Source organism: Pipra filicauda, unplaced genomic scaffold (genome assembly GCF_003945595.2).
Source record: "Pipra filicauda isolate LSUMZ 115617 unplaced genomic scaffold, ASM394559v2 scaffold115_size4368891_pilon, whole genome shotgun sequence".
NCBI lineage: Eukaryota > Metazoa > Chordata > Aves > Passeriformes > Pipridae > Pipra > Pipra filicauda.
The window spans coordinates 3,617,261-3,638,954 of record NW_024103607.1 but is presented as its reverse complement, the minus strand read 5'-3'; the positions used below and the strand labels follow the sequence as shown (position 1 = coordinate 3,638,954).

General features: G+C 34.5%; 1 protein-coding gene across 4 annotated transcripts in view; it reads left to right on the top strand.

Annotated features, from left to right (window-relative positions):
• MYO16 (myosin XVI) overlaps nucleotides 1–21,694 on the top strand; it is a 361,410-nt gene that overhangs the window by 207,896 nt on the left and 131,820 nt on the right. For all 4 annotated transcript variants that reach the window (XM_027743477.2, XM_027743481.2, XM_027743479.2 and 1 more), the window contains exon 16: nucleotides 5,218–5,365. In XM_027743477.2, the coding sequence (XP_027599278.2) occupies nucleotides 5,218–5,365 (148 nt within the window). The remainder of the gene's footprint in view (nucleotides 1–5,217; nucleotides 5,366–21,694) is intronic.

The following is a 21,694-nucleotide window of genomic DNA, read 5'->3' as shown; positions in this document are numbered from 1 at the left end:
CCTAAAGCTAACATTTTATAAATCCTCTGTATTATATATATTTAATTTGAATATATTGAGTTTGCAGAGACTTGAGTTTTCAAACAGGTTTACCCAGACTTGCCAGTTTAATTCATAGCCCTTTTCTGTGATGAATATAAATTGTGTCAGTTTTCTGGTACACTAATTCTGTGTTTTAATCATTCTCAAACCATAGGCATTAAATGAGAAAGTCTAGGGTAGTCAGGTCCATTAAAAAATATAAACAAATTACTTATGTGCCACTATTCCACAATTATTTAGGAATTGTATCATTTACTCTTACTAAGTCTAAGGTAGCCAAAAGTTACATAATTTGCAGTCAAGAGTGAGAAGCCCTAGTACAGCAGTAAAAATGGGGTTTATATTCCTGAAATTTGCAGTTGTTCCCGCTGTTCAATTTGCATAGTAGATGTTGCCTTTTCTAGGCCACTGCTACACATCACCTCCGAGTAAAATTGTCCCAGATTGACACCGTAAATGAGAAAAGAATGAGACATGTTGTCTTTGTCTGGTGTAAATCCCATCCAGTGATTCTCTGTATTTATTTGCAAGATCATTTGCAGCAGTATTTTCTGTCTTGTGCTGTTAAACATGAATGAAAAATATAAATATGCAGAGCACCTTGTTTTGCTGAGCCATGATTTTATAACTCATTGATACAAACTGGGCTAAATATGTCTGATTTGTAAACAAAAAATCCAAGTTACACTGGATTTTCTCCATCAAAGGATTTAGGTGGTTTAAACTCCTCAACAGACAGATCTTGCGGGTGGAGATCCAGAACAATTTGCTAAGGAAGGGACATGAAAAGTATATGTGTACATTTTTATCATAGAGGACAAGCTCAAGGTGGCACTCCTTGCATTTTGAGAGGACATCAGTCAAGTCTGTGACAACTTCTTGTTCATGCTAAGGTTCTTTTATGCTTAGACCATAACAATGCTCTAACTTCTGTAACATAAGGTTTATTCTTATAGGAGAAAGTCCAATATACCTAAATAAAAGAAATACTCTCCATAATTTTCATCATCAGGTTTGATTTGGCCTTTTGCATAAACTGTATCTTTGCCGCATTTTGAAAAAAAGGATGGAGCTTTTGAGTGTGGTTCTACACAAAGCCAGTACGGATATATTTAGAGGTTTTATTTATCTTCTCTGACTCTTGTTTCTGATAAGGTGTACTCCAAAGTTGGGTTCAAATGGGAGTTTTTCTGTCACAAGTACCTTTGCAGTTAAGTATCTTTTATTGCTTTAGTACAGGCAAACAAGTGGAGAAGGTGTAACCCAGATTAAGTAATTGCTGTTTGTGACTGGATAAAATAAGGCGGTAAAGTAAAAAGTCTTACATTAGAACAAACACAGAATAAACTACAGGCCTGTGATTTCATTAAATTTCTAAAATAAATTCAGAAGTCAAAGACTGAACTTCTGGCAAAAAATTGTAATCATTCATAGAGAACGATTCACACTCACAGCATAGTAGTAAAAGGCAGATTATTTATTTATTTCCAGAATGGTCCTTCAGGTAAGTTGACATAATTCCTAGGATGAAAATTAAGGCTTCTATCAATTCATCAAATTACTCAAAAAAGAAAGAGAAAAAAAAGTCTGAAAAAGTTGTTATCCAGATTTTTCTGCCTTACTTTCCCGGCCATGCTTTTCTCAGTCTTCACTTTTTGAAAAACAAGGACTGAAGTTTTTTCTTTTTTTTTTTAAGTTGCATTGAAATGGACTGACAAATGTTACTTTGTTTTTAGCAATAACTGTGTTTAGGACAGCATATCTTTTGAGAAGGAACAACGTAGTTTCAAAAAATGCATAGCTGGAAGGCAGTTTTCACTGGCCACACTTTTAATAGAGAGTCTGCTTGCTGACTGTGTAGCTGCTCAGTAGATCAAATGAGCTGTTAAAGGAAGTACAAATTTGTTTGTGCCTGTAAGCACGATTAACACTGCACAAAAATGAGAGACTTTGCTCTTGAACTCTATTATTTTTTCCCTTTTATTTTACATACAGATCAGCGAACATGCTTCACTTTGTAGAAAAGCATACTACTGTGATAGTTTTCTTTATGAGTTCCTTTAGCACCATTAAGATGGTGTTGTGTTTGATTCTTGGTGTTTGAAAGCTTGGCTTTTTTTAAAGGTCTTCCCATTGCTGGAGATGCTAGTTGAGATGAATTGTATTTAGCCTTATTAAAGTGAAGGTGACTTGAAGTACCTGAAAAGGGCTGAATTAATTTGTGTCATCTAAGTAAGTGGTGTTGCCCATCATCAAAGTTAAATGATAGATGACCTTTGATAACATTTTTCTTGCTTTTATTAATCAATGAATGTTAAAACCACCTGAGTGGTAGTTAGGAAAGCCTTAGCGAAGAACATTGCGCACAAAAATGTGATTAAAGAGAAGTAGTGGACTCTTTTCAAATTAATTGATGGTTGGTTTAGTTTTACTTAGAAATAAATTACAAGCACAATAAAACATGGAAATCATCCTTCAGGTTCATCTGTTCTGTTTTATCATGTAGGAATGGCAGACAGGTAACGATTGATTCTGATGAAAGTGGGTGTCTCGGCCAGTCCTGCCATGAAAGGTTAAGATTGCATTGCTTCAATTTACAGTGTGCTGCAAAGTTACGGGAGCCAGAAACATATATGATTTCCCAAGTGTGCCTTTTTACTTTAAGCACAGGTTTGGGTTTTGTTTTTCTTTTTGTATTGTAGCAACAGAAGACTAGATGGATGATGCACAACTTCTCATAATATAGATTCCATAATAGCAGTTCACTTCTATATTTTGTAGGATGATTAAATGGGCCAGATCATGTCTCCTTGGTTCAACAAGTCAGATGTGCAACTCTTTGCTGTTGGTCTGCTGTCCCTTATGTAGCTATGCAGGCGTGGTTTTGGTTGCCAGCACATCTGTCAAGCCATGTCTGTGCTATTACCTAAAGAAAGTGTAGAAGAGGTCCCTGGCTAGTGACCTTTGCACTCCTTGACTGGGATGGTGTTCAGGATGGTTTGGCCTGTGTAGAGTAGAACTTTGAGAGACTGTGCATAGTTATATTCAGTTCAAGGACAGAGCTTACCTGCTGAGACCTTTCTTAAAACAATGTTTGAGATTCACCCATTTCATTTCCCTCCACTCTACGCTGTCTTTCAGCAATATTCTCAAAGGCTGTGTTCCCTTAAACACACATTTTCAAGTAACCTCATGTTTGCTGTGTTTAATTTAACAGTATACGCAGAAACTTAAAGAATTTCAAAAGATGGGAAGATAAATAGGTGGAATTTAAAATAAAGTTACCAGACAAATACAGAAGGTATAGCAATAACTAACTAACGCTGAATGAGCTACTGTGGATATTAGGCAGTGTATGGTGACAGGAGCATGCCATTCTGCCCTCTAGCCTAGTCACTAGGCTAAAGCAACTACCATGCCTCTGGTGCACACTCTCATACACCAACCTGCATAACTTTGCTCAGTGTTGCATTGGGCAGTACCTGTGAGTCAAGAACTGATTCTGAAAATAATGCTTCAACCACAACTAACCCCATCTTTCAAAGTCTTTAAACGCCCACGCAGCCTTCAAAATTCAGGTCTCTTAGGCATCTGAAGTTGTGCTTCTGCACATGTTTAGAAGTGCAAAAGTTTTGACTGTACCAAATAAATCAGTGCTATTTTGTGCTTAATCCCAGCTTGCTTCAAAAACTTAAAAAAAAAAAAAAAGAAAAATTCTAAAAAAACATGAGTGGCACAAAAATGGTATGCATTTAAGAATATCCTTCTGTGCTACAGGATGCATGCCCCAGTATTTTCTGTAACTATGTGTTCAAGAACTACTTCCAGTTCTTAAAGGAAGGAGTCCTAGATGGGTTGGTTGAAACCCACACTAGGGGAAACTATGCTTTAATATTCTTCTCTGCTTACAGTGTTTCAAAAATATAGTTCCTCCATTGCTGAGAAGTGCACCTTATGCTCTAAACTCAAGAGTCCTTTCCCGGGTAAGGACTCTGTGAAAGCTCCACCACACTGCAGAGATTGAAAAACCTAAAGCTGCAGCAAAATGGACTGTGTTCAAGTGGTGGAGGTGCTCAGTTTTGTGTGAAGGGACACACTTCTGGTCTTTGCACCACAGCTGGTATTTAAGTAATGGTGAGATAAATTATGCAAACGGCAGGGTAAGTGGGAGCTGGAATCAGGTTCCTACTGACAGGGAAGGCCATGACCTCCAGCTGCAGTTCTATGTTCTCTTGTTCTCTTAGTCTCTTGCATCTGGAACTGTGTGGTGATGTACCCCCAGTGGAGGGCTGAAGAGTAGACTGCCCAAAATAGTGTCTGTCTCTTCATGTATATCTATAAAATGCCTGTAAACTTGTGAACAGGTAAATGGATCTGAGGGTCCAATATTTCATTTGCTTCTGTGATTTGCCTCTTTCAGAACCTTAGTGGATCTGAGGTTATGTATAAGCCTGTAAACTGCATTTCTGTAGGCAAGTCTCATTCAGATTCATCCTCCTTCACCTTTCTTTCCCAGATTGTGCTGATCCACATGACTTCTCCTTTAGCCAGCTCATCACACCCCTTCCAAGATACCCATATTTCCCCAGGCTCAGGTTAGTGAGCTTGCTGATAACCAGTTCTGTGGAGGAATTTGTCTCTTTGTAGCCATCTAGAAGTTAGGTGGTTAGTCTGAACTATTAATCTGTGTGTTCTTAATCACCAGCAGAGAAAGAAGAAATGCTTCCAAGGGTGTTTTTTTCAAGAGGTCTTGAATCTCTTGCATCTTTCTCTTTCTGTTAAGAAGGAACTTAGAATAGATGCCAATGCTCACATGGCTACACTTCGGTGAGATGACTAATAGCTTGTCTCTCAAATACAGCAACTGGTTCATCAAATATATAAATAAAAAAAAGAGTAAAAATCAACATCATTATCTTTAAAACTAAGTAGTTTTAAGACAGTAAGTAAGATAAATTTTTTTTTCCACCAATTTGAATGGAAGTAGGGCTTTATATGTGATTTATATAGAGAACCATGGGAGTATGAATGGTACTATTAAATTTTATATGTTCCTCTCAGACCATTTTATAAGAAACGTTTATTCTTAACTGTTGCAATGGTGAATGCTTTAAAAATATGTAAGTTTAGACCACTCAGTATAATGATTAATTTACATGTTTGTTTCTCAATCAGCTAGGATTTATACATACATGTTGGAGAAGTCTCGTGTCATTATCCAGCCTCTCAACCAGAGTAATTTTCACGTTTTTTACTTGATGATGGATGGGCTGTCTTCTGAAGAAAAATACACCCTGTACCTCAGTAATTTGTCTGCACACAGGTAGGAAAACAACTGGAAATTTTGGGAGTATCTCGCAGTTTATTAATTCAGGTTATTTTAGAATGAAAAAGATATTCCTCACTTAGATAATTTGCCTTTTCCTTTTCAGTCTTTCCTAAGAAGTATCACTGAAATGAGAGAAGCCTATATAGTATTAGTGATCTTCTCTTAAATGGGCTAAGTTTATAATGAGTATAGTGAGTAACTGTAAAAAGACCAGTAGTAATTAAAATTATGTAAAATGAGTGTTTTGAGTTTTTCACATCTAAGCCTTTTTCCCGTGGATTTTTTTCTCAACTTTTTCATCTTCCCCTTTGGCTAATAACTTGAATAAAATAGCAGTTCTAGACTTGGGACCTATAAATAGAAAGACATAACATTAATTTTTGCAGAAAAAAGCTTACTTGATTATGATTTTTTCTTAAATGGAAGTCTTCAGACTACCATTGTTTGGTAATGTTTTAAGCAGTTAGCACTTCTGTATTGTACAGAGTAGCATGATGCACTAGCTCTGAAGAAACCTGAGGCTAAATTGCTCTACTAAAAATGATCCACTTCAAAGCAGGGAGGAGAAGAGTTAAATTCTATATATTAAATCCTTTGAAGACCAAAAGTATTCTAAGTTCCTGATCATTAATTTATTCCTCTTCTGGCATAAGCTGTTTGGAAGCACTCAGTTTGTTGAGAAAATGGAACAGTTTGAAGTCACTTTACAAGAAGCTCAAACAGGAAAAAACTTAGCAGAAATCTGAATAATTAGATTCACATGAACAAAGCTTTATCTGATAAGATACCTGATAATCATCCAAAAAGAACAAAATAGTATTTCTAAATATATGTCTGAACATTGCAGTACCAAAGCTCTAGAAATAATTTATAGCTGAATATTTGCATAAACCTGCTTTTATCAATAAAACTTTGCTTTGGCTACGTAGAGTAGATTGTATCTTGCATTATTGAGAGAGTGGGCCAAATATTTCTTTCCTTAAACTTCTGAGTGTAGTACTTCAGTGAGATAGATCTTTCTTAGTTGATAAAGTTAAATTAGGGGTGAAATTCTACTGTATCAAACTCATTCATGGATCTGGAAGGCGGATCTGGCCTCTTATTTTATAAGTTCATGATTTCTCGCTTAGTCAAATTTTGATGAGATCATATCATTTTGGTAACATCCATAAGTGAATTTGTCATGTTTTATTTAAACAAGTGTAATCTTGACTCTAGTAATAAAATTAATTAGATAACAGGCCTTTTGAAACTACAGCTTGTTCCTGCCCAGCTGTTTCTTTGATAATTTTTCTGTTCCTCTTTGCATTGTTTAATGTTGCACCTTTATGTAGAAGAATCAACAGTCTTAGTAAATAATGGCTATTAAGATCAAAAAGAACCTCTATTTTTATATATTTTTTTAAACCATTGTAATAAAAGAAATGAGATATAGCATAGTTTGTTTATTCTCATTTTCGATAAAATTATCTTAAAGAGAGTAGTATTGTCAGTACTGGTTATTGTTAGATATGATACTGTAAAAAGTGAGAAGTAGCTCACATTCTAGAGAAGCATATAATCCTGGATTCAGAGTTAATGTAAGTTGCTTAAAGGGGAAATCCCTCCCCTTTGGAGTCACTAAGAGTTTCTGTAAGGCTGGGGTTTCGCCCCAATGTGCAAGATTAGTTGTTAGGTTGTAATTCTATGGTGTTTGGTTCTGTCCTGAGAGGGAGCTTGAGTTCAGAAACTTAAATGTATGTTCTTGCAAGCATTTTAATTACTAAGGCATCGCATGAAGACAAATTGCTGGACACTTTCTACTGAACCTATATACAACTAGGATCTTAAAGTAGTAAGCCATTTAATCTACATAGAGAGGGATCTGAAACAATACATCTCCTGCCATATCTGCATGTGGATCATAATGGATAAAGAAAGAAGCAGTTGCTGAAAGGTAAGATCATTTTTCAAGACTGAGCAGGGAAAGTGTGTCAGAAATGGAGAGTCCTGAAAGGGCAAGTCGAGGCTTTTTGATTGACAACTACTCCCATGTGTTCATTACATTCAAAAGCTGATTTTTAACAGCAGATCATTGATTGAAAAATTCCAAAATTTCTAGTAACTTATTGTGTTTCAGAACTGCAGAACTTTTTTATCTTGATGTTGGTGTGTAATACAAAGAGATTAGAAATTTGAAGTTATATTCTCAATTTGCTCTTGATTTGCTCTGGATTTTTTTTCCTCAGTACGGTCCATGATTGTAAGCATTTTTTCTGACATGTGAAGTTTAGCATCACAGTAATAGTACATACTAGCTTTTGTAGCCTCGTAGTTACTGTAGGTGCTACCTTAGTGATGAATCTTGCAATCAATGAGAAACAGAGAGCAATACGAGAAGTGACAAGGGTGATAGATTTGTTTGTAAATGGTCTTCTACTCTGAAGAAAGGAGTGGAAAGAAGAGATGAGAGTGACAGGAAAGAAATATGTGGGAAAAATCTTACTGAAGATAAGTGGAAATACTTGTTTCATATTAACATTTCTATTTCAAAGCTGTGGTATATATAACAATGTAAGAATGTCTTTGTGTAATATATACATGTAAGGTAATCAAACATATTGTTATTAAAAATCATGTCCTTATATTTATGTCTTTGTGTAATACATACAAGTAAGATAATCAAACATACTGTCATTAAAAATCATGTCCTTACATTTGTATATGTATATTAGAACTATAGCTTAAGGCCACTTAACTCTAGGAAGTGGCTTCAGAAAAGATGGTGGGTTGATGGTGGGTTTGACAGCTATTCAACTTTTTCAGTTTAAACAAGATTGCTAGTTCTCCAAATTGATTGTACTGTAAAAAAAAAGTGAGCAACTTCAAGCTGGGAACAGTGTTAATATACACATTCATGCAGAAGCAGAACTGTGGTCAGGACATGCATTTTTTGTGTTTGCATTGTCAAACTTCTGATCCCAGATGTGTAAACTTTCCTTTTGCCGATAGAACAATGATGTACACTGCACTGTGTACTCTCTGCCTGTGATGTTTCTCACACCCCTTAAAAAGCAGCGAAACTCTTCTGCACCAACAGCTGTAGATAGTTGACAGAACTAATGTATCTTTTTTTACCAGTTTTCAGTGCAGGTACTCCCTTAGTTTTCCATAAAAAAACTTTATATTAATTTAATGTATGAAGTAGTAATTTTAGTGAAGTAACTGAATTTCTCATCAAAGTTTAAGCTGATCTGAACCTTGATCAGTGAAGAAATAATTTCCCTCTCTAAATTATAAGGTTGGTCCTCAAAAAAAGATTAAAAATTACAGTGTGCTAAAGTGAATGGTATAGTAAAGATTCCAGTAGACAGAGCCTTATGTCCGATTTTTTTGTGTTTCCAGTCATCATCTTTTCTAGCAAGCACTAATACAATGTGTAAAAAATAATGGTTAGTCTAGTATCATCCATATTGATCCTTGCTCTTTCCTTCCCTTACATACAAGAGCTCAAGATGTAAATTTTCAAGACTGAGTAGCCAGTTACCACAGATTTCCCCTTTTCAGCATACTCAGGAGGCAGCCTCTATGTTTTCTGACTGCTATATATATAAAGCTAGGAAGACAGTGCACATTTCCATACCCTCTCTCTCTCTTTTCTTTCCTTTCCTTTTATCTTTGGATGCTTTTTTTGTTTTCCGAATCATTTGATTATTTTCTCATTAAAAGTGAAACAGAGATTATAATCTTGAAACTAGCAATTTTCCATATCCGTGCCATTTGTCTACAAACCTTGCTGTCTCAGTCTAACAATGAAAGCTAAATTCATAGAGAAAAATTTTTTCTATTATTATTTTTTATTTTTTTATTTTCTCCACATAATTGGAAAAATAGCCAATTTAGACGTGTTCCAGTCCTCTGATGTTCCATGCTGTTTCCTTGTATTCAAGCCTAATAGATAATTTTTTGACTTGCCTGATACTGATATTGGTGTATGACGACTGGAGGAAAATCCAAGGAAATGTTAGGCTTAAGTTACAAAATTAGTTGAATCTAAATGTTGTGAATGAAGCAACTAGATCTGTAAGGGTTACATCAGATTTTCCCATGAACAATAGTCCTGCTGGAATAAAAGTTTCTATATGAAGTGCCAAGTTACATCACTTTATCAGACTACCATTAGACTTTGTGTGATGAAACTCAGCATAAGTTAGTTGTATCAAAATTTGAGTTTCACCCCAATAAAGACTAGTGTTGAGACTTCATAAACTTTACTGTTGAGGATCAACTTTGTTTTAAAACTCTACTGACAGAATAAAGCTCCAGACAATCGGGAAAGTGAAATTCATTGTATTTAATTTTAGGAGGATGGTAAAGATCAGACTCAGAGGTTCCTCTGCTGTATTTCACTTTTCCATTATGGGTGATACTGGCACAGGAGAAGAGCAAAGCTGTGGCAGGAGATGTTTAGGCTCACCATCCCTGCAACTGACGGTCAAGTCCTTCTAGTTCTTCTTCCAAAGAGATCTTCTTCCAAAGGAGGTCTCTTAAATTGGAAACAAACATTCAAGTTCTGGCTGAACAAGTAAATCTGTGTTTTTCTCGTTCTGTGCAAGTTTTCCTGTCCTGACTTATTTACACGTAGCACATTCCTTTTCTTCAAAAAGCTTGCATTTTAAGTAAGTTAACACTTATATGCAGTGATACATGTAGTGCAAGTATGTATATTAGCATGCCTAGTGAGCAGAGGACCATTGGGATATAGAAATTTTTCAAGCACACTTGAAAAACCTTCTAAATAATGGAGTAGTATGAAGATACAGTTTCAAACACAGATTTAAAAAATGGAGGGAGTTATCGCTAAGTTAATTTTGTTGGAATTTGTTTTACTACAATAAGTGAATATGGATAAGTGAAACCCTAAATAAAAGTGAAAATAGTTTGGGTTTGTTTTGTTTGTTGTGTTTCAACTGCAAATAATATAAAAGTTATACACTTCCATCAGTTTACATCTTCCTTATATAATTTACTTCTATTTAAAAGCTTTAACTGTGAACATTTGTTTCTTGGCTATCCTCATACAATACTACTGTGAAAATCTGATTTGCAACAAATAGTACTATTTTAAGGACAAGATCTGTAGATTCTGAATGTAATGAGGCAATTCCATTTACTTACATTCCAGTGATGTCTGACAGCTAAACTAAATCAGTTAGTTATTAGGAAGGTAATGGAGAGAGATACAAAGCAGAAATATTTGATGAGATTTTGGAGCAGGTTTAAACTTGCTTTAGTGAGTTTTATATCTATGTAATCTGGAATAATTGTAATGTGAAAAGAATTTTCTAAATTTTCACGGTTGTCTTTTGTGCTTTTTTTGTTTGTTTTGTTTACTTTTGCTGCTTTCTGTGTATTCTTTTCCTGTTTACCCTGTATTTACTGATGTCTGAACTTTTTAACTGATTTCTATTTTGAGATTGAACTGTCTTTACTGCATGTAGATCATATGCATATTCCAGCAAAATGTGCTTTCCCATAGTTCTCTTTAGCAGATTTTTTCTGTGTCCTCTTATACCATCAGCCTCCAGTTTCCTTTTATTTCAACTTTAGTTTGAAAAGTTATTTTAGTCTTTATCCTAATACTCTTACCTTCTTCACTTTTCCTTTGTCTTCCTCATTCATGCAGGTTTTCTGTGTAAATAGCGTTCATGACCTTATTCACCTTGGTTTATTCTTTTTATGAGCAGGAATTGAACCAAAAGGAATGTGTTGGGGTTTTTTTTCCCTAGCTCTTTTTCCCTTGTCCTATTCTTTCTTTGAAGTTCAGGCTCCATTAATCTCTTGGACCATGATCTTCAAGCCTCAGTGTTGATCTTTGCATTTAAAAGAAGGAACTGTTGAGAGGCAACAACAGTAAATGACTGACGTGTGGTTTTTTATGCCAGATAGTAATAGTAATGACTAAATCACTTACTTTTGTTGAGGATGGACACCAGAAACTAAATTATATATTGTATTAAGATACAACTTCACATTTCAAAGTGATATTGATTAACCAAAACTAATTTTATTTAATTCTAATGTAACATTTTGCAATACATATTTGCAGACATTCTGAGACTGAAAAATAGAAGAGAGTATAAGTTTGGGGAATTTTTTCATCCACTATTGATTTTAAAAAACCCAGCCATAATCAAAACTATTGATTTGTTAGTCTGTGGTCTAATTAATTTCATTTTTCTTATTCATGTACCTCACTTCTGTTCAGCTAGCTTTTCTGTTTAGTCACTCATATTTTAGGCTTAGACTGTCATGTTTTAATGAAAATTAGATGGAACCCTGAGGAATTTATTAGTGTACAGTAGCTAAGAAATATTTCAGTGTTTTTTAGCAGAGGAAACGTGGTGACTGGACAATGTAGACTAAATCTTCCTCCCTAAGATCATCACTGTGCACCTTAATATTCAGGAAAAGCTAACATTAGTGTCAGTGTTAATATTAATATACAGTGTTTTTTCTGAAAATTGACTCCATTTCCTCTGTCTTAAATCCCCTTTCTGTGAGACATTTGTGGATAGGCATGTCCTAGAAGATACATTGCTAGGAGGTTGGCAGTGCAAATACAGAAGAGATAATCGGGATCATGGCTTAGGTTTTCAAAACAAAACTGAAATACTAATTTGTGTCATCTGCTTTATTTTGCAAATAAGTGGTTATTTTTCTGTTTGCAGATACCTACACTTCATGCATAAGGTATACCTCTGTGTTATTAATTTTATTTTGCAATATTTGTTTTGAGACCTGGCTGGGCAATTGTTTTGAGTGGTTCATCCTGACTTCAGGGTTAGTTACATACACACCTGCATAGTTGCATTCTAATTATATGTCAAGATATCCAAAGCAGTATTTTTCTCTTGAAAGAAGCAGTAACTGAGCTTTGGATTTTGATGTTTAATTTATTTATTCCAGTTTTGACATTAGCTGCTTTTGATATTACTGCTTTATTCCCAAAGGATCCTTTAAGAAAATATATCTCCAGTGATGTCAAAAAATCATTAATTTACCTGAAGTTCAAGAAGAATTTTTATTTAGCAAAGAAAAGGTAGTAAAATAAATCTTAGACTTAACTCAGGGTCTTTGTCTGAGGTCCCAGGTGGACTTGTTATTTTTCTGACTTTCAGAATAAATGCTATAGAAGTTCTGCTTCGTTTGAGAGTGTAAATCTGAAACTCATATTCCTCTGGGTATTTTTTTTTCATTTGATGTTAAAAATCCCCTCTTCATTGTATTATTCTTCATACATATTGATTGACTAGTGGCAGAGGATGTACAGTCCTCCATTGACAGAGTCTCAGAGGTAAAGAAATAATTTGTTTTGATTACCTCTCTTTTCAACTGTTTTTCTCTCCACTGTAATTCTATAAAGCTGAACCTGTAGGACTAACTATGTGTAAATGAACAAATGATGTTTTCTCAGGAACGAATTGTATGTTTATAGTAGTACATAGTTAAGGTAGAGCCAAGGCACTCTTCCTTGTATTTTTGTATTGTCCTAGAGGAACTCAGATATCTGATTATGTTTGGTATTTTACATTTTCTCAGTGTCAGTTCAGAACAGAAAAAATTACATCAGACCATATAAAAACACTCTGACTTTTGTCTTTTTTTAGCTCTAGTCAGTTTCCTTTTGCATGTTTAGTTTTATTTCAGAAACTTGCATTTATTTCATTTGACTTGGCATGATACCATTTGCTATTTCTTTGAGAGAGGATTTGTCTTTCTTGTCTCTTTTGGTGTAAATACGATATGGAAACAGGTGCAGAAAATAAAAGGAGAATAATCTGTCTGTGGCATGAAAGATAAAGAGTAGGAGGCAAGAAAAATCTGAAATCTGTTTAATCAAAAAAAAAAAAAGAAACAAATCTGGTAATTAGGAGCACAGGGATCTTTAGAGTCTACTGAAGACATCTGTCTTCAGTAGTTTTAACAGAAAACTACACATACAATAAAACCTTGTTTGGAATAAATTGCTTTAAATGGAGAAAGCAAATGGAAAAATAAATATAATTTTTTATATTTATGATTTTCCAATTTGTTGTGACTTCTGTTGATGAGTATCTTACCCCTTAAAGTTTCTGAACCAAGTTCAACCTTTTGTTAGAAAAAAAAAAAAGGGATCTCCAGAGATCTATGGACGATATATAGAGATATATAGAGATATATGCATATATATAATATTCAGGTTAAATTTGGTCTTCTGTTGAAGAAATTAAATGCTGAGTGTTTAGGCAGCCCACTAGTATTTCACGTCAGACTGAAAATGGATGTAATTCCAAGGGATGAAATTACTGTAGAAACCCTAGCTTAAAAGCAAATATGATTACTCACTTATATAAATGGTAGAAAAGTTAATTTCGCTTTTACTTTAAGTAAAAAATATGTCTCTGCACTTTACTAGGATGCTAATCATCTCATATGTGGCAGGAGATTCAGTGGATTCAGCTTCTGAAACCACTTAGCTATTATGTTGCATAAATCTAGAGTGATAACACAGTTCTGCAATTTATATTTCAAAAGTCACTTTTGAAATCATCCTGATACAATTACTGTAGATGACTTTCCAGTCAGGAATGGGTCATTTAATAAATTTTTATTGACATATGGAAGCCCCAGTCATTGAACCCAGCTCATCTCAGCATTAGATCTAATGGAGATAATACCAGTCACCGTTGTTTGAACTTGCTGTCTTCTCTGAGCTCCCTGAACTCCCTTGTAGTTTTTCACTGCACTGGAGTTACTGTAGCCAGCTCTCTCTAGGTAAATCAGGCAAGGTCACCCCAAAGCACAGCATAGTTTTTATCCTCTAGTTCTTTCATTAATCATAACTCAAAATTACCTCAACTCTGAAGTTAAACATGATTGTGTCAAATTAGTGCCATTCACAATTCCCTTTAATTCCTGGATTTGCACACTGTTTTTTGTAGTTAGCTATTCAAACTGAGTTTTGTCTAAAGCATACAAGTAACAAATTAAAATTTTCTGAATATGCTACTTGAGTGGTAATGGCCAAAGGATGTTAGAATCTTAGTTTTATACAGCTCCTAAAAGTGGCAACTCTACTAGTCTGGCTTCTGAATTTATTTTATGCAGTACAATGCAGAACAGAACAGCGTGGGAACATCTTACACTGAATCACTCATTACCCAGGTGATCTTTGGAACTTTTTTTATTCTGTGTATAGGTCTCATCTGTATCCAATTAGTTTATGACCCATCTCTTGGAATCATGGCACAAAATGTTATTACTGCAACATAGTACAGTACAGCATAAATTATATGAAACTGCTGTACTCAGTGGTTGATATCAAAAGGAAACAAAGCCAGTTTCTAGTATAATTTCAAGGGTTTGAATCACCTTTGATTAGCAGCCAACAGATGTAAAATAGTACAGGGTCTTTCTGAGGTACTTATTGATTATATATTAGGACATATAATATCATGTGCTAATATATAAATATATATATATGTACAATTACACAGACATATATTAGCCTATCTAACCAGGGAAAGCTGTATTTTTAACAGATCTCTGTAAACAGTGCTCTGGATCACGCAAGGAGATACACTGGAGAGAGCTGAATGGGTCCAGTGTTTCAAGGAAGAAACATGCATGAGGTTCGAGACTTTAGACTCAATGATCTTAAAGGCATTTTCCAGCCTAAGTGATTCTAAGATTCTATGATTTTTATCTGTGACCTGACTAGGCTAATAAGTCTTATGTTTATCCGATTGGAAGTTTAAACATTTCTTGTATAGTAGTAATACAGATGAGAAAAATTGTTAGAACAGATGCAGACTGCACAAAGAACTATGCAAATCAAAGAAGTCCTCTGAAATAAAAAATTTACTACAAATTTTCTGCTGATTGAAATGACGAAAAATGGCACTGAAACAATGTAGAAATACCATTTGAGAAGCAAACTGCATTTATAACCATAATTGCAGAGAAGTGTAATTTATGGCTTATGAAAATGCTGACACCCTCTAATTTCTGCTTTAACCTTTATAAAATTTTAACATAACTAAATCATTAAATGGATAGAAATCAGTTTACCCAGCTGTCATTGCAGCTTAGTATTAAACCTACTTAGGAAATGCAGTGTTTATTTTGATGCTGGTACACTAACACCAGTTTTGTGATCTGTTTTCACCCAAGATGAGGATCATGAAGACTAAGAAAAGTGCTAACCACTTGTAAAATAAGTTCGTAGTCTTTCACTGTAAAAATTAATAATGAAAGTGATAATATTAAATAGGAAAAAAAATATTTAGTGGAATAGCTTGTGGATTGTTGGTTGCTAAATAAATAGCATATATAAATACGTACAAATTTGTGTCATCTATAGTTGAAAAGAGAATAATCTTGCTTTGTAGAACAAAGTAAATTAGGGTAAAGGCTGGTACTGCACCAGCTCATATTCATGTATTGTGTGAGACTTTCTTAGCCCATGAAAGGCAAATAGTTGTAATTGATTAATTAGTTAATTGTACTAATCCTTCTTAAAAAAACCGACTCATTAATAAGTAAACAATGTATACTTTGCAGTATTTCAAAAGTCACTAGAGTGACTAGTAACTTGGGGAGACCTTAACTTTTTTGGACCAAGTTAAAAGTGCCTTAAATGGATCTTACTGTTCAGAATTATTTGTTTAGTAAACACACCTGAATACACATGGTCATGGCTGCATGTACAGGAAGAAGAGGGCTTCTTGTAAGGCTGCTGATCTGAAACTGATCCATGAACTAGAATCAGGAGTTATATGAAATAATTTTGAATTATTTTATCAATGTTTTAACTGCATACTGGTGAAAGTTATAAGCAGATTCCCAAAGCACTTTTTAAAGTTTAGATCAGATATTGTGGCTCTTAACCCAGTAAGCCTTATTTAGTGAATCAGCATTTGAAAGTAGCCAACACTGGTAGAGAAATGCCTTTGAGGCTCATAAACTTAATGACATCTGCCTGGCAACTAATTCCAAAGTAAGTCTGAACACAGGAATACAAAATTACTCTTCGTTTTAGGAGCAAAGTTCAAACAGAATTTTTGAAGCATTTCAGGACATGGATTGGACCAGTTTGCACTTGCATGCAAGCTGCTTCTTTTTTTACATCTTCAGCAATGCTCAGTATTCATCATTATGCCCCTTATTTAATGTATATTAAACTTAAAAATTATGCTTTTAAAGTGATAGATCACAGAATTATGATCTCCTGAGTGATTCTGTCCTATAAAATACTGAATCATGAATAAGATAAACAGTACTAGAAGGTATACTGTATTTATTAATTCTTGTAATATCATTAGAGGTGTGAAAAATTCTATTTTGAGTCACTCTTGTTGCACATTCATTTTTTTCTTGAATGGAATAATTCTAAATTTACATTTTTTATGTAATTTTAGAAACAGAATGCTTGAATCTGTGGTCTCAGCCTATTCTTCAAGAATATTAATATAATTAGAAGGGAAAAAAAAAGCATACCTGATTGTAGCCTAACAATATTTGGCATTTTCAGGATAAAGACCAAGATGTATTTCTTTGCTTTCCATTTGAGTATATCCATTGTCTGAAAAACTTATATACTTCATAGTACATGTAGTCTTACAGAATTATTTGAAATTTCATCTTATGAAAATATCAAGGCAAAACTATTTCCTGAACAACACACAGGTTAATACAAGCTTTCTGTGCTAAAACCAATTTACAAAACACATAACTTGTTATTTTGTCAGAGAAATAAAAGTAAGAGCTGTGTTCTGGCTGTCAACAAATCTGTCTACAGTGTTTAATTAATTAATAATATACTGATACCTTGCCTCCTGACATTAACAAAGCCATTCCTATTTTTAAATGCTGGGTTTGGTGCATTATTGCACTAGTTATGAGCAGAAATATGTGCACTTAAGTGGTTAGCAGTAACTCCAGCTCAGTGCTGGTTTAAAAACTGGAGACAAAGGAAGAAAAGGCAGTAATATATACCCTTTTTCCTTCAGAAAAAAAAAAAAAGCCAGAAGCTATTCATTATCATGTTCTTTAAATGTCGTTTACTTCATTGATGTCAACTGTTTTGCTTTGTCTTTATCTCATTCCTGTTTACATATCAAACAGTGCTGAGAGCAAGGCAGCTTTTCCTCACTAAGCAGAATCCGTTGTCCTCTCATATTCACATGAGATATCTAAGAATACTAAAATGTTTGTTATAATTTCTTATTCTGTGAGTTTGTAAATAGAGTAGAGATTAGTGGAATTTATTTTTCAAAGGTAATGTTTTGGTTTTATACATTCAATACCCTTCATCCCAGCAGTTTTGAAAACATATGTAAAGCTATGAAGTCATTACTTTTCAGTCTGGCAAAACAGTCCTTAAGTCCAATGTTTAGCTATACCTAAATTGTGTCTTCGGATTTAGCAAGTAGTCACAGGAATAGCTAACCTTTTAGAAAACTTTTATGTATTTCAGAAGAAGACCTTACAAATATTTAATGTGAGTACTGTAAACTGACCTAGTTGTAAGAAAAGTGGTTTTTAAATAGTCATGCTTTGTCTGTAACTAACACATATCTGAGATACTCTGATTTCCACCGAAACTTAAAGTAAAAATTAACTGATCTGGTAATGTTGGATTTTTAGTGACAACCATTGTGCTTAATCAGAACTACAGCCCTGAACTGACTGGGAAGGAGGGATGCAAACTGCAAAGGAAAAAGCCAAACACTTTCACATGATTGTACAAGTACATGGTTCATTGGGCAGCACTAATAAGGGGAAGGAAGGGATTTAGCTTGTTAATCCGTGCTTCTTAATACAATGTCACATTAAATGACACCCACAACATACATATCGATTGTGTTAAAGCTGGAGCCTGATTATGAAATACTGCTTCATCCTCCTATGATGTTGGCTCTTTTGAGAATTTTCTAGCAACAAAGCATCAACTCATGAAGATTTTCTAATAATTTTTTGTTTTAGACTTTATATAAAGACAGGTAGAGGCAAAAGGTAAGTCTGTGAGGCTCACTGTGAAGTGTATCAGAGATACCTCAGATGCTGCCAAGGAAAAAGTCCATAGCTGTGTTGGGGCTTCATCTGAGCTAAGTAGCTTCACTTACCATGTTTTCTATACTACATCTGGTTCATACAGTTATAGTTCAGGAATCTTTGTGTGTCTTTGGAATCTGCATTGCATGTTGTAGAAGCAAATGTACAATAAGGTCATATGCCTAGAAATTATGTAGGCAATGCTTGCAACAGCTTGAAATCTAGGTCTCCAGTACTACTTATTTCCTTCAGTCTCACACACTGTATCTGCCTTTCTTTCTTTCTTAGTAAACCAGAGCTCAACATAGAGTGTTAACCTATAACTTTCAGTTGTACTTCATATTGACGTTTCTTACTATACTAAGATTCAACTGAAATCAGTGGGATGAAGCATTGGTTTGAAGTTAGTTACACATAAATATTTGGCTGAATTAGGACAATAACAGTGGTGAAATAAATCATTATTCAACTTCACAGTACATGTAAACCTCACAAGAAAAAATGAAAAAAAGTAAAAAAGTCTTCTTTCTTGTTCCAGTGGCCTAAAATCACTAAATATGACGTCATGGTGGGCATGGTCTGTGTCTGGTTTTAGAACAATTGATGCAACATTTTATAGAAACTAGCACTGAGAGGATACTTGTGTGTGCTTTTTAATGACACTTTTTAATGTCAAGCTGTAATAAAAGCCTTTACAATATTAGAAATGTATGAATACTTCCAATAGGCATATTCAGTCTAACTGATATGCTCTAGGTTATGGGCACATACCAGTTGCCTATAAAGCTGACACACTGAGCAATTTGTACGAAGCAAGAGACAAGTCAGTCCTGTTTCCTGTCTATCATCATGATTAGAAAGACACTCTCACACTCTATGTAATTGGAGATGTATGCAGAAAATCATATCCAGGAGGAAGATGATGTTTTGAAATAGCCTGGTTTCATTTCTTTCTTCTAAATTTCTTTAACTAGATAGCACATAATAGTTTTGGAGAACCTACATGATAATAAAAAAAAAAGAAGATGTATTTTTTGTTCTTTAAGTGAAAACAAAAACATTCTTGTTTGGATAAATGAATTTGAAGTATCAGAATCTCAGTTTAATAGCTATTTTGAAGTAGTAAATGAAAATAAAGAGTTTTATCTCTATGTCATTTTTACAAAAGAAAAAATGGATTTATAGACAGAGTCCAGAATTTCTGATTCATAACATGAAATGCAGTGGCTTGCATTGCCTAATTATGTATTGAAATACAGTCCTGTATTTAGTGATTAGTTTATCTTAAATATTAATTCTTTGCTTCTTCCATGTAAATTCTTTACCCTCTAATCTTGAATTCCTTTTAGCAAAATAAATGTACTAGATCCTATGGCCAGTTGTGCTAGAATAGGAGTTGATATTATTCTGTTTCTCTCAGGGTTAGTTAAGAGTTATCCTACTAGTAGCAGAGAAATGAGATATGGACAAGTGGATCAGCAGAAGAAAGCACAACATAAATGTTGTAATTCCTCAGAGGAACCAGTTGACCAGGTATCTCAAAAAGAGAACAGATTATGACATTCAGCTCTTCTCATGCATTTGGGTATTTGTTTTTTTTCTTTCACCAATTAAAGAAGTATAAACAGAGAAAAATTATATTTTCCTTTGCCCTTGGTTAGAAAGGGGCCTCCAGAAATCTGGTCCAACTCTTTGTATCAAGACAGAATCTACTGTGAAGATAGACAGTTCTTTGAAAATCTATTACAACAGCTGCACAGAAGAAACAGAAAACTCAACTGGTTTGTAAGCTAATGACAGGGCAGTTTTATCTGTCTTCGCATTCATGTTCCCAGTTCTTACCAGGAAGATAATTCTATCGTTCCTAAATTTTTAAAGTTGTGGTTTTCTGCACTGAGATGATATTTGGAATAAGCAAAGTTTCTGTTTTGACTTTCAGCCCTTCCCTTTTTTCACTTCATACAGTATAAGAACTAGAATCTAACTAATGTAAGCTTGAGATCATTTAGTGTACACTTTTACCTCAAAGCCACTAGAATAAAAATTTTACCTCTCTGAGTGATTATGTGCAAGAAAGGATTATTTTTCACTCATCCAGGTAAACTTAATAATAAATAGTTTCATGTGCAAACCATTTATTGTCTAGATACAAAATCAAGCTAAGTTGAATTAGCTTGGAGATGTTGGTAGTGATCACAGCATGTATCTTGTCAATAATTTTGATACAGCTTGCCTGGGATGTCTTCATCAATTTCAGAAGTTTGGCTCTGTGCCCCAGCTCTTCCTAAAACAACTGCTGAATATTTCCTGACTTACCAATAATACTAATTCCCCAGGTATTTTGAAGGTATAAAAAAAAAAATTCTAAAAGAGGTTTTCTTTGGTGTCTAGCTCATAGAAGGTGATCAAAGTGTCTGGAAATTTCCTGTTTGTGATTTTGTAAACTGTTTGTATCAGTTTTTCTTAATTCCTCTGAAATTTTAGTTTTCTAAAATTTAAAAAATGACTATTTAGAAGTTCGTGAAGTTTAGAAGTTGAGAAGACATTTTTGTTAAAGTTGTACGATATCCATCAACAGTCCCAAGTACTCTATACAATTAATCCATCCTTAGTATGCATATACTTTATAGTATAAACATCTAATGAATGTGCATATCTTCAAAGCAATTTTGCTTATTTCCTTAGTGCATAAATAGTTTGGAAAATGAGTGGGTCTCATGAAATGTTCTAGAAGAATTTAATTGCTTTTAGGCTGGGGAAACTGATTCCAAAATTCAAGTGCACCTTAGAAAATGTCCAACTGCATCCGTTTCCAAGGGCACCAGTACATCTGCTGATTAAATCTTCAGGACATGTATTACTAGGAAAGTCAGATTCTCTTCCAACAGGCATGTCCCAGCAGGTGCTGCAGTTTATGGATGGGTTGCTAGAGCCACAAGCACCTGGTATGGCAGGTGCCCAGTTTGCCCCCTGCTGTATCAGCAAGAAGTGGTTGCGCTGAAGGCAAGAACTGACGCGTGTTGGTTCATATCACAGCTCAGCTCTTTCAGGAACTGAATGTTCTGCATCACTCTGCTGTGCTGCATCCTGCTTTCATATGTGTTGGTAGTGTTCACACATCCTTTTGCAACATCAGTACCCACTGGCACTTCAGCTGTGCTAAAAAATGCTGGTTAAATGGGGTTGCTTAAAAAGGAGAAGTGTAGAATATTCTCTTCACAGGACAGGAAAGACTACTTGCATAGT